Source organism: Xenopus tropicalis, chromosome 7, assembly GCF_000004195.4.
Source record: "Xenopus tropicalis strain Nigerian chromosome 7, UCB_Xtro_10.0, whole genome shotgun sequence".
Taxonomy (NCBI): domain Eukaryota; kingdom Metazoa; phylum Chordata; class Amphibia; order Anura; family Pipidae; genus Xenopus; species Xenopus tropicalis.
The window spans coordinates 121,060,938-121,074,207 of NC_030683.2; the positions used below are offsets into that span (position 1 = coordinate 121,060,938).

The 13,270-nt window shown below is 39.3% G+C and overlaps 1 protein-coding gene across 1 annotated transcript; it reads left to right on the top strand.

The window, feature by feature from the left end:
• Positions 1–3,586: 3,586 nt before the first annotated feature.
• LOC100486156 (sialic acid-binding Ig-like lectin 12) lies at positions 3,587–13,270 on the top strand. The gene is made up of 8 exons (XM_031905882.1): positions 3,587–3,816; positions 5,619–5,796; positions 7,676–8,041; positions 8,528–8,821; positions 9,826–9,855; positions 10,742–10,996; positions 12,454–12,574; positions 12,929–13,270. Exons 2-8 carry the CDS (start codon positions 5,721–5,723, stop codon positions 12,978–12,980), a joined length of 1,194 nt encoding a protein of 397 aa, XP_031761742.1. The 5' UTR covers positions 3,587–3,816; positions 5,619–5,720; the 3' UTR covers positions 12,981–13,270.

Here is a 13,270-nt window from a genome sequence, read left to right on the forward strand (position 1 = left end):
ATCCCCTTTAAACCTCATTTTTATTTTTTATACTGATAAATATATTCTTTAAAAAGTGTTTGATTTTTTGCACCTCTTTATTTATGACATTTTGGACCTTTATAGTCAACGTATGTTTCTTTACTAAAAAAAATGGCCACGTAGGGCTGGCAAACCCAATACTTCTTGTTACATAGTTAAATTGGGTTGAAAAATTACCAAAGTCCATCAAGTTCAATCCTGTGGGCAGTTGATGAATCTAATTGTAGCACACCCTTGGGTGTTGGCTATAAGTGTCTTTGAGCTGTGTATACAGGTATAGGACCCATTATCCAGAATGCTCGGGACCAAGGGTATTCCGGATAAGGGGTCTTCCCGTAATTTGGATCTCAATACCTTAAGTCTACTAAATAATCAATAAAACATTAATTAAATCCAATAGGATTGTTTTTCATCCAATAAGGATTAATTAAATCTTAGTTGGAATCAATTACAGGTACTATAATAACTATTATTACAGAGAAAAGGGAATCATTTAACCATTAAATAAACCCAATAGGGCTGTTCTGCCCCAATAAGGGGTAATTATATCTTAGTTGGGATCAAGTACAGGTACTGTTTTATTATTACAGAGAAAAGGGAATCATTTAACCATGAAATAAACCCAATAGGGCTGTTCTGCCCCCAATAAGGGGTAATTATATCTTAGTTGGGATCAAGTACAGGTACTGTTTTATTATTACAGAGAAAAGGGAATCATTTAACCATGAAATAAACCCAATAGGGCTGTTCTGCCCCAATAAGGGGTAATTATATCTTAGTTGGAATCAATTACAAGGTTTTGTTTTATTTCTACATAGAAAAAGGAAATCAGTTTTAAAATTCTGAATTATTTGATTAAAATGGAGTCTATGGGAGACGGGCATTCCGTAATTCGGAGCTTTGTGGATAACGGGTTTCCGGATAAGGGGTCCGATACCTTTATTACATTTGCTGTGGTAGAATGTGTAGGCCACAACTGGCAACTCCCCATAACTCCCAGGACCCTGCTGCCCAGTAGGTGAGTGCTTACCAGGGTGGAGTAGTTCAGCCTGGAGAAGAATGGACCAGGAGACTGGAGGTTGCTGCTTAACAAAGTGATTTATTTGATCCAAACAGGGTTCAATAGCATAACAGGCAGAGTCAGGTATCTCTTTTCCTTACACAGCCCAGGGGATTCTCTTCCTCCAGATAATCTCCCATCTATGGGAATACACTATGATCTGAACTCACCACTTTAAGTCCTTGATCTGTGGCTATTAATGCCACGAGGTGATAACCTCACTGACCTCCTGGTGGGGCTTCCAACTTCCAATCTACACTTTCACTCCTAGAGTGACTATTAAGTTGTCTAACTGAGTTATCTAACTAATCCTGTATCTCACCTCTGCAAGAGGGGAAGTCCCAGGAAGAAAGACCTCCAAAATGGTGTGGCTTTTTATACAACAGCACACTGCCACCTAGTGGTTGCTTTTAAAACTCTCTTTTTGCACAAACAATTAGGACCATTCTTAGGTGTCTAATTCCCACAAGGCCACCCTCTAGATTGCCTGTCCACAAGGGGAACCCAGTTTAAGGGTCCCAAATCTTGGGGTCCCTACATAATATTGTTAGAAAAAAAAAGTAGAGTCAATTCTTGGGATACCAGAATCCTTTCCTAATATTTAGACGGAACCTCCCTTCTTCTAAACGGAGTGGGTGCCCTCGTGTCCGTTGGAAGGACCTACTGGTAAATAAAGCATTAGAGAGGTTATTATATGATCCCCTTATATATTTATACATAGTTATCGTGTCACCTCTTAAGCGCCTCTTCCCCAGTGTAAACAGACCCAACTTGGCCAGTCTTTCCCTATAACTGAGACTTTCCATACCCTTTACCAGCTTAGTTGCCCTTCTCTGGACCCTCTCTAACTCAATAATGTCCCGTTTGAGCACTGGAGACCAAAACTGAACAGCATATTCTAGATGGCATCTTAGATTTAAGAATGTATGAGCAAAGCTGGGGCTTCCCATGATCCCTGTGTAATAGAGAACACCCAAAATAGCTTTGATCTGGGCCAGAAACTGCTTATAACATACAATCCATTCTTGTGTGTTTTATGCTCAGCAATACGTACCTCAAACCAGCTTCTCTTTAGAGATCCCTTATTCCCGACATCTCTTATTATCTAAGTAATTAAAGTAATCAGAAACCCACTTTGGCATGGGGTCTCCAGTCAAATGAACAAAAAAAAAGCCTGATGAATACCTGCAATATGTGACCCGTGATTTCTCAAGTTAAAATTAAAAAAACAAAACACGGAGGATCATTTTCACACATGGGGTAGGGTGCAAAGTGCAAAAACAAGGCACAAACCATCATGTTTTTCCCACTGTGCACAAACAAAAAAGCTGAAATGCACATTGGGTGCCAACGAGCAGCGACCAGATCTATCCTGTGTGTCAGATATACCCAGTGATACACAGGTTTAAGGCTTAGAACCTTATTTATAAACAGCCAGACAGTAAAATCTGTTTCATTTGGTAAAAAACATAGAAACTAGAAAGGAAAAAATTAGAGAAATAAAATCAGCAATTGCAGAGCGGTCTGTTTGCATTTGTCTCATCGGTTTTGGAGAAGTGAAGTTTTTTTCTTCCTTGAAGTGTTGAAAATGTTTCTTTCTGAGAAGTACATTGGGTGCGTCCCCTATCCCCTATAGGTGTGAATAGAAATGTGAAAACAAAAACAAAATTCTGTATTTATTCTGACTTCAGTTTTTTTAAATGTGTGCCCAATGTTCCCTTTAATTTCCTTGTGCACATAGCCAAGAATAAATTAAAGGGAACATTGATTATGGCAACTTTTTAATAAAGTAAAGCACAATTCCAATAAAATACCATTACAGAATGTCATTGGTTTTATAAACTTTGATATTGCATGAATACTGTATATACTCGAGTATAAGCCTAGTTTTTCAGCACCCAAAATGTGCTGAAAAAGTCCCCCTCGGCTTATACTCGAGTCGGGTGCCATGGGTCCCTCCAGACTAGCACCCTCTGTCCTTTGTGTGCAAATTAGGTTACCCACCCATTCGGATTGGCTTATACTCGAGTATATACGGTAATCATTAAATTGTAGTGACAAGTGAATCTGTCCTATTTTGCTTCGCCGAAAAATTCACAAAGCTGTAAAAAATTCAAGAAATGGCAAAAAATGTGCAAAATGCAACTATTTTGCCGCGCACATCAATTGTTTTTGACAAAAGAAGGATCTTCATGGAAAGGGAAGGGACCTCTGCCATTGGCTTCTACATGAACTTGGCACTTTTACCTGGCGCATTGTTGAATTCGAAGTCAATGGGCATTTTTTGTATCTGCAACATTGTCTTGGCAACTTTTTTTCCATGGCGAATTTTTGCAGCTGTTTTTTGCTGCGAATCCATTGCCTTTGGGTCCAAAATCTGCTGATCTAATTGGTAATATTAAGCAGATCTGTCACTTCCCTATACTAATTACAGTAACATCTGTGGCTTCTCTCACTTGTTACTGGGCAGTTTGCAGAATGAACGTGTGATACAGATGCACCGAGTAGTAACTGCCCAACTTCCGCTTTTACATTAAGCCGCCCGTACATAGCGGGGAGCACAAGTCTGAGAATCTCATTTGGGGGCAGAGAAGCAGGAGAATAAGGAGAGAAGAGCAGAGGAGACATAAATGAGATACATAAATAGAATGTAATGCAAGAGGAGAGAAGAGCATCATGTCAGGAGAGAGAGGAGAAACAATGAGAGAAAGAGAAGAATCCTTCCATGGAACAGGGTAACGTGCAAATTGTCTCTCTCTGGTTTAGCCAAATGGGTTTTACACTCAGTACAATGTTCATTTGTTCCCCCCTATTGTACAGACTGGGTCTGAGAAAGTGCTGGAAGCTTTTGACTTTTCCCTAGAAATAAATTGTAAGGGAGTAACATTCATGGGGCACTTTCGCTTTTTTTGTGTGCAAATACTGTAAGGCTGAATATTCCCAGTATCTCTGTGCTCCGGTCTGTAGGGAAGGCAAATAAAGGCAGTACTTACTATTGTATTCCTAGAACATATTTGTGTTCGTCTTTGTTACTTTGTAGAGGGTCTCTAATGGAACAATGATGTTGTAATAATAAAGAGTCACTATACTGTTTTATTTGGGTACAGGTATAGGATCCATTATCCAGAAATGTGTTATCTGGAAAGCTCTGAATTAAGGGAAGGCCATCTCCCATAGAATCTATTATTTTAAAATAATTCAAATATTGCTTGATCCCAACTAAGATATAATTACTCCTTATTGGGGGCAGAACAATCCTATTGGGTTTATTTAATGGTTAAATGATTCCCTTTTCTCTGTAATAATAAAACAGTACCTGTACTTGATCCCAACTAAGCTATAATGACCCCTTATTGGGGGCAGAACAGCCCTATTGGGTTTATTTAATGGTTAAATGATTCCCTTTTCTCTGTAATAATAAAACAGTACCTGTACTTGATCCCAACTAAGATATAATTGCCCCTTATTGGGGGCAGAACAGCCCTATTGGGTTTATTTCATGGTTAAATGATTCCCTTTTCTCTGTAATAATAAAACAGTACCTGTACTTGATCCCAACTAAGATATAATTACCCCTTATTGGGGCAGAACAGCCCTATTGGGTTTATTTCATGGTTAAATGATTCCCTTTTCTCTGTAATAATAAAACAGTACCTGTACTTGATCCCAACTAAGATATAATTACCCCTTTTTGGGGTATAAACAATCCTATTGGGTTTATTTAATGTTTAAATAATTTTTAGTAGACTTATAGTATGGAGTGTCAAATTACAGAAAGATCCCTTATGTGGAAAAGTCCGGGTCCCAAGCATTTTGGATAACAGGTCCCATACCTGTATTTAGATGAAATGATGTTACATGAGAAACTGGTCATTTTGTTTTTTTTATATTATCTAATAGCTTCTATCCAATCGAACCAAACATTTGCGGCAGCAGATGATGGGTTAAAATGAAGTAAAAATGATTTTTTCTGAAGTTGTTTGGTGGAGACAGGCTGGGCATATGGACTGTGTGTTCATTAACTACTGTGTAGTAGAACCCTAACTATATCGTAATTAGATCCTTTTGGTGATTCTATACATTATAGAACTATTTAGTTTCTATGTAAAAGATTTACAGTTGTTTTTTATACTATACACTAGGGGAAGTATCATGAAATTTAAATGCAAAGTATAATTTTTTATGTAAAAATGAATATTTTCTTTAATATAATATTTTTTTTCAATTATGTACTTGAAAGATCAATTAAAAACTGTGACTTGGCAGAGACTAAATATGTCACGCCAGTTTTAGATACAGGGCCACAGCAGTAAGCAGTTGGGATGGTTAGTTCTGCGAGTCCTGACTGCTCCTCCTAGAGGTGGTAATTATAACAGATTTTTATTACAGAAGAAAACAATGTGGATTGGCAAATTAAACACTATGGCTCCCATGGGGCTCAATGAGAATTTTAACTAAAGATAAGAAATGTTATTGTCAGCTTACCGGCCTTATATAATAATATAGGCACTGATAAATGTGACCTATTCATACACAGACAGAGAAGGATTTAATGATGGATTCAGCTCAACCCAGTGTGATCTAACAGATACAATCTGATTGGCCGCTCACTGCCTTGGGAACACCAATAAACATCAGGATGCGGCACATACAGGCTCAGATTTGCCAACATGGATTTGTGGTTCTGTTCTTTCTCTTGCCCTTGCCTGGGAAGGGTGAGTATGAGCCCCTGTGTGTTACTGTGTAGTAAACTGTCACTGTAGGTCCAGTTTTATTAACCATTTGTCAGCTGTAGGTCCTGTAGGGACCCAACTGCTACTGCTGTAGCAGGGAAGGGGTTAAACATTAGAGGGCTCATTTACTGATACATGTGGCCATACCGCACTCCCCCATGAATACAGAGTTACCAGTGGAATGTTCATGAGGGGCAGTTTGGGGAGACAAGTAGGCCTATGGGAAGCCATATAGACAGGGAAGCCCTGTATCCACCACTGCTGAACTCACACTTTGCTCTGAAATTCCAATCTGCCATGACTTGTAGAGCCCAGAAACCCAAGGGCCACTTGAGTGATTCCTCAGTGATACTAAAGGGCAAGTTCCCTGCACTCCAGCAGTTGTTGGGCCTCTATAAATGAAACCCTTAGAGCCATGATCCCTACTGTCAGTAAATCTTGTGGCAACTCAGAACAGGCTTTCCTCTTCTATTAGGGGATGTAATAGATTTATAAAAATATACAATATTGTTCAGGCTACATCTGATTTTTATCCATGAGTAGAAACCAGAATATTGTCTCAGGCAGCACTGCTGGGCCAGCAATGGGGGACATACAGTTGGCTCTGCTATAAGGGGCCCATGGAACCTAAGGCCCTACCTTCCCATCCCGGCAAATCAGTATCTGAGCCCTGATAGAGCTCGCACAGGGCCCATTGTGCTGTTTATTTGTTCACAGGGGGAATATTATTTAGTTGCATAGGGCAAAGGGGGTTCTAAAATATTGGGAGCTGTAGACAGTTTTGGAGAGTTATTAGCAGGTTTGGCTCAACAGCTCTGAACTCTGAGCCCAAACTGGCTATTCACTTCCTATCAACTTCTTGTATTCAGTTAAAACTGCAAATATCTCAGAAACCACTAAAAATATAAAATGAATGTAAAATGCAAAAAGTGCTCAAAAAAGTCCCCTGGGTAAGTTAACATCAATTTATTGGTTTGGGTTTAGATCCCCTTTAGGTTTTACACAGAACATTTAGCTCTAAGTACTATATAAGATATCGGAGACCAGTGAGGTAAGTGGGGGGTTGGGTGGCCGGGCTCTGGGACAGGAGGCTTCTCTGTATAACTCTTGATTTCTTTGTGGATCCTAATCTAAGAAAAATTGCAATTGCTCGACTTATTTATTAATACTACTCATTCAGGAAACACTCAGTCTGGAACTTAACAGCTCTCTGGCTGCTAAGGCTTCATTCCCTAGCAACTAGGCAGCAGTTTGTACAGTAATAGTACATATTTTGGTTGCTGGAGTCATACATGATTGGGTATCATTTTACACTGCAGGCTGTAGGAATACAGAACAAACGTAGGAAAACACAGGCCAATGAAAGCTTCCGACAGACTGCATTGGCAGTTTATTAGCTAGTGTAGTGCCTGACTGACCGATATCTGCAGATATGGGCAGATGTTGATTGGGCAGGTTTAAAAATCCCCTTGGGGTGTGGAGCGATCCAACGCATTGATACAGTCCTTGTCCGGATGGCCTGCATCCCATCAGTGTGATCTGATAGTGTGGCCCTCAGGCCAAATGATTGGATCAATCTAATATCTCCCACCTTGGGGATATTGGGCAAATATATGTTTGTGTGGCAATCTAGCCAAATGAGTGGATCTTTCAGTGTATGGTCAGATTAAAGAAAATCATTCAAAACCAATAAAAATGAAGAATAACTGATTTCATTAATCTAGGTTTCATCCTATTTCTTTCTTGTGTGTATTTCTGTGTTTCATTTACTTTTTTAAATTTCTCTCTATTGTTCAATTGCTTTTAATTGGCACAAACACACACACAAATACAGTCACTAATCTGTGTGTTGTTTCTGCAGGAGCTGATAGGGACCAAACCCCAGGTTATACTCTATCTGCCCAACCAGTGTTGGTGGCATCTGGCCTCTGTGTGGAAATTCCCTGTAATTTTACTGTTCCTGCCAGTAGAACCTTATCTAGAAGTGTCACAGGGATTTGGAGGAGAACAGAGACTCCTGACATTGTTGCAGCCTCTACAGAGGCCTCTATGGTTTCTGAGGGAACAAAAGGCCGATTCACCCTGACTGGGAAAGTACATGAAGGAAACTGCTCATTCTCTATCAGCAATGCCCGACCAGCCGATCAAGGGTTCTATGAATTCCGAATTGAAGACGGAAAACATAGATATTCCTATCAGTGGAACAGGCTCAGAGTGAGTGTGACAGGTGAGTAAGAGAAACCCAGTGTATATTGCAGGTGGGGGGTACAGTGAGATGGGACTGATCTGTACAATATGTCATTATACTGATGTCAGATGGAGAGATATTTTTACTTGCAGGCTGGAAACAGGCAGACTTAGGAAGGTTAATAATTCCAAACCAAACTGAAGACCAAATTAAAAGTTGCTTAAAACAGGTCCATCTATAACTTACTAATGAGTGACCCTCTCCTTTAAAGTAGAACCATGAATAATGTATTGTACAGGGGTTGTAATGGCTTCAGCCCAAAGCTTTACTGCTCATATCTAGAACATCTCTGCTTCTCATTATGTACTTATGAAAGTGATAGCATAGAACAAGCATACTGATTGGATCATATACACTAGAGACCCACACAGGTTCCCAATGAAATGAATGGTGAGAGGAGAGCACTGTGTGACCAACATGTCTCATTAACATCTTCTCCATCTGTATCTCCCAATTCTGTTACAGATCTACCAGAACCTACTATATCCCCTGTGGGGGAGCTGATTGCTGGGAAGCCAATAACACTGACTTGTACGGCTCATCCAGCACCTCAAGGGTGCAAGGGAAACATCACATGGGGAGGAAGGATAAACATAGAGAACATATATAACTATGAGCGGGAGGATCAGGCTGGTAAAGTCACCTCCATATCAGATATCACTGTTACTCCATCCCAGAGAGAGCACAATAGCCCCCTAACATGTACAGTGACTTACAGTGGGGTCTCCACTAACAGCAGCATCACCCTGGATGTTCAGTGTAAGTTCCCTCTCTTCCTCTTCCTCACTCACATCACATGTCTACTCTACCACATTTCTTTCATTTTAGAGACAGAGAATTGTTACTTTTGAGATTTCCATTGCTGCAGTGCATTACCCCAAAAAGCATATTATTAATGAAACAGAATGCTGGAATTAGGGATGCCCCCCACACACACTTCTTTATTTTTATGAAATAGAACCCCCCCAGGTGGGATACAGTCATTTCAAGTATCTTTTTGGAGCTTTGTTTTGCTTCTCTTCGCTTCCACATGCTTTAAAACACATAACCTGCTTGGTCGGCATTTTCTAACTTCCTAAAGATTATTGGCTCATCTCTTTTCTCAGTGTGTATCTCCTGGTACAGCCACACAGGGATTGGATAGGCTGGAGAGTGAGCTGTGAATGCCCTACAGTTATAAACATATATATAAATGTATATAGATCAGCACAGACTTGCAGGGTTGTCTCCATGTGTAGTTCCTCAGTGAGCCAAGAGGTGGCGCTTTCCTTATCAGAAGAGGCAGGAGGGAAGCACTGGTGCTTAGGGCAACTATACAGAAGTGCTAGCAGCATGTTTGCATGCAAGTACTTTTAAAGGGGAGCTCTCACTTGTCAGACATGAAATACTATACAGTATAATAAAACTTTCATTTTTCATTCAGCACTTCCTAGATGTCACTGAACTCCTCACATAGCATCACAATCTGTGTATCCTGTGCATGGGCATCAGGTCCCCATTTGTATAAGATTTAGGGATTAGCGATGAGCTAATTTCTTAGGGCCACAGATCCCCTGTAAATACATGTTATAAATAAGGGCAACATTCGTGACCAATATCATGTGACCACACTTGCAGCTGCACTTGTAAATGACCCTTTTCATTTCACAGCTAATGACCCCCAGCATATAGACGCTAAACCCCCATAACCCCTGTGTTTCTACTGCCATGTATTAATGTGAGTTGAATTCTAACCCAGCACATATTTGTTATTCATGTTGCAGATCCTCCTTCACTGACAATCACAGTTCCAGGTAATAATTATGTTCATTTAACCTAATGTTATTCTTAGAACATATACCCACTGTAAGATGGGGCAATAGATATACAGTTAGTTTCTGTTTGAGGTATCTTATCCCCTTACCAAGTCTGTAGTTATGGGATCCTAAAGGGAAAATATTCCCCCCCTTTGACATGAGCTCATTCAGTTGGATTATGTACAAAAGGTGCCTAAACACTGTCTGAACTTTCAGACATAAATATAAATGTATTTTTTTACACAGACCTGATTGCACAGATTGATAGGAAACCATGTTACTCATATGACCCAATGCCCCAAAAGCTCATGGTGTCATACAGCCCCTATGTATGTATGTATATCTTTATTTATAAAGCGCTTCTTATGTACGCAGCGCTGTACAGTAGAATATATTAATTTAAACAGGGGGGTATTAAAATAGATAAATATACAGTATAACAATAAGCACAACTAAATACAAGATACAGTTGCAGTAAGTCAAGAGTCAAAGACACAAGAGGATGGAGGTCCCTGCCCCGTAGAGCTTACAATCTATATGGGAGGGTAACTTACAGACAGACTTACGTTGTTCAATTGTGAGTCCACTGTGTGTAAAGTGATGGATTCTGGGACTTGAAATCCCTCTACTTCCCTGAACTAGGCACCGCCCACTAAAGCTGAGGGACTTCAAGTCCAGGTCCAACACTTCATATGTTTTCTTTTATTAGGCAAAAAAATGTTTTCGGGGTTGACATGTCCTTTAATATGGCTACTATCTAGTTGCTAGGGGACAGTGAGTGAGTAATTAGTACAACAAGCACGTACCTTGGTATGGAGTTAGTACAAGCTGGAAACGGTTCTACCTGGTTTACATCTGTTTTTTTTCCATTTATTCCCTGTAGGACACAATGGAACTTATGAAAACAAATCAGTGACTGTGATAGAGGGAGACACAAAGCGTCTCCGATGTGAAGTAAACAGCAACCCAGTGGCCGATGTTTCCTGGTGGAGAGGAGATGAGATTCTTAGTGAAACATCTGGGCAGGGTCTGACTCTTGCCCTTCAGAATGATTACATTGCTGATACTGTAACCTACACGTGCTTAGCAAGGAATACTCATGGGTCCGTCTCTGGGACTGTTAGTGTCACTGTAGCATGTAAGTAACAATAATGCAAGTGGGATCTGTGTTCCACAGTCAGTGTTTAACAATAAGAATTCTAAACTGTTTTTAGTGGTTATTTGCCCTTGATTGAGCCTTTTTTGTTTTCCTTTATAAATTAAAGTATATCTGTAGGAAGTTGTTGTGAATCATGCAGTCTAAGAAAAACACTGCATTTTATTAAGCAAACATAAAACCAGAACTTACACCGTACGCGTTTCATGCATCAGGGCACTTAATCACAGGCTGACTGAAGGGTACAGTGTTCAGGATATATATACCCTAACCCAGGCAATTATAGTTAGGCCTTCATGAGCCTATAGGAGAGAAGGTGGAGGAGGAACTTTAAAACCAAAGTAGAATAGTAAAAATACAAAAAATATACAAAACTCAAAAAATACAATATTTTACAATTTAGAAAGAAAGGGGCATCTTCAAAGAGTTTTTTTGATACATCAAAATTGGAATTTAGACCCATAGGTTGTCTAGTCCTCAGCATAAAGATCCATTTCATGTCTTTTTTATTCAGCATACTGTAGTTAATTAACTTTCTCCTCTAGGTTGTAACATTATTCTCTCTATACTTATTACAGATAAATAATTAATTTTACCCTCAGAACAATGTGCCTTTGTTCCATTAGATAGCCAGTACATAGCCAGAACATAGCCAATACATAGCCAATACATAGCCAATACATAGCCAGTACATAGCCAATACATAGCCAGAACATAGCCAATACATAGCCAGTACAGTCAGTACAATTAATAAATCTCCTACCTAGAACCAAAAATGTGATTCTTATATCATCTGCTTTTTAGCACAATACAAGAGTATCAGCATTCAGTATATTCCTTACTGGGGGCTAATAGACCAGTCTAGACATTTACCCTTTTTAGACACTTTGCAAGTGGTTCCATGGTTAGTACTTAATCATATGTAGGATTCATGGGTGCTTGGATAGATATCAGGGATTAATGGAGGCAGATTTATTAGGTACTTAGTAGAGTGAAGTATAAGTAAGTGACAAGGATAGAACCATTAAACAAACTGACAAAGAAGGACAAGCTTTATACAAAGGACAATATCAAGGAAGCTTTGTCAGTGTAGATGTAGATACCAATACTAAATGAAATTTTCAAACACACTCATATATGGTATCAGTATGGTATCAGCTTCTGTATTTGCTCTGGGTTGTATGTCTGGAGGAACCAATACAATACAGAGCACTAAATAAATTCATCCTTCCAGGGATATCCGGATGATGTTGGCCTCCAGTATTAATAAACTCTCCCCTTATTCTAGACTACTGTGTTGCTATGTAAGGCTGTCTACTAAAGAAATGGAAAAGGGAAAATATGTAAAATCATATGGAGTCTCTGTCATGGGATTCCGAGTCAGGTGATGTTATGTTTATGTAACTCCTCCTCCTAATGATGCACAATTTATTTTTTAGCTCTCACACATGACAAGAAGACCAACCATCTTATAATATTAATGATACGGGGACTTTCCATCTTAGCCCTCTCTGGTATTATAGCAGTGCCAGCAGTTTTGGTGATGAGATGCAGGAAAAAGTAAGTCTGCCTTTGCCTTCTGATAACATTAATACAATCTGGCATTAGGCTGCTAACCCCTGTAGGCTCTAATACAAAACTATAACTACTAACATTTCATTTCAGATTCAATAACCTTTGATGTATTAGAAAAGATAAAACTGAATTTAATAATGAATAATGTATTTATTAGTTTAAAATATGTTAAAATTAAAGAAAAAGTGGGGATTTGGGTAGTTTCACAAAAAGCCCAACATATCTATTAAAAAAAATAATATTTTTATATATTCAGATTCTTTACTCTATTAAAAACATAATTCATAACACTGAATGACCATAAGTAATTATGATAATTGTTTGATTCTGTTTTGCCAGGAGAAGGCAACGACAGGCTGAAGACAATCAAAAATCATCACCAGAAAATTAACAAGTGGTTTACAGAATAGGAGGGGCAATTGATCAGAGTCATTATGGTTATGTACTGTGTTATTGTGTTACTGTTGTACAGCCCAGCTGCAAGCACAGCCCCCCTGAGTCCCATTCCCCCCTGAGTCCCATTCCCCCCTGAGTCCCAACTCCCTATCCCCCCTTCTGCAGAGCCTGGGAATAACGTGTGTCTGTAAGGGATTAAAAACAACCCCCCCGTCCTTTGTCTTATTATTCTGACTCAGTCTTGCTCAAAAGTGTTTAAATCCCCTTTAAACCTCATTTTTATGT

What these genes read in the sequence shown, in the direction of transcription:
- LOC100486156 (XM_031905882.1), top strand. Translation starts at nt 5,721, where the DNA reads ATGCGGCACATACAGGCTCAGATTTGCCAACATGGATTTGTGGTTCTG. An exon ending in CATCACCCTGGATGTTCAGT is followed by an intron (nt 8,822 to 9,825) that starts GTAAGTTCCCTC and finishes TTCATGTTGCAG; the next exon opens with ATCCTCCTTCACTGACAATC. An exon ending in GTGATGAGATGCAGGAAAAA is followed by an intron (nt 12,575 to 12,928) that starts GTAAGTCTGCCT and finishes CTGTTTTGCCAG; the next exon opens with GAGAAGGCAACGACAGGCTG.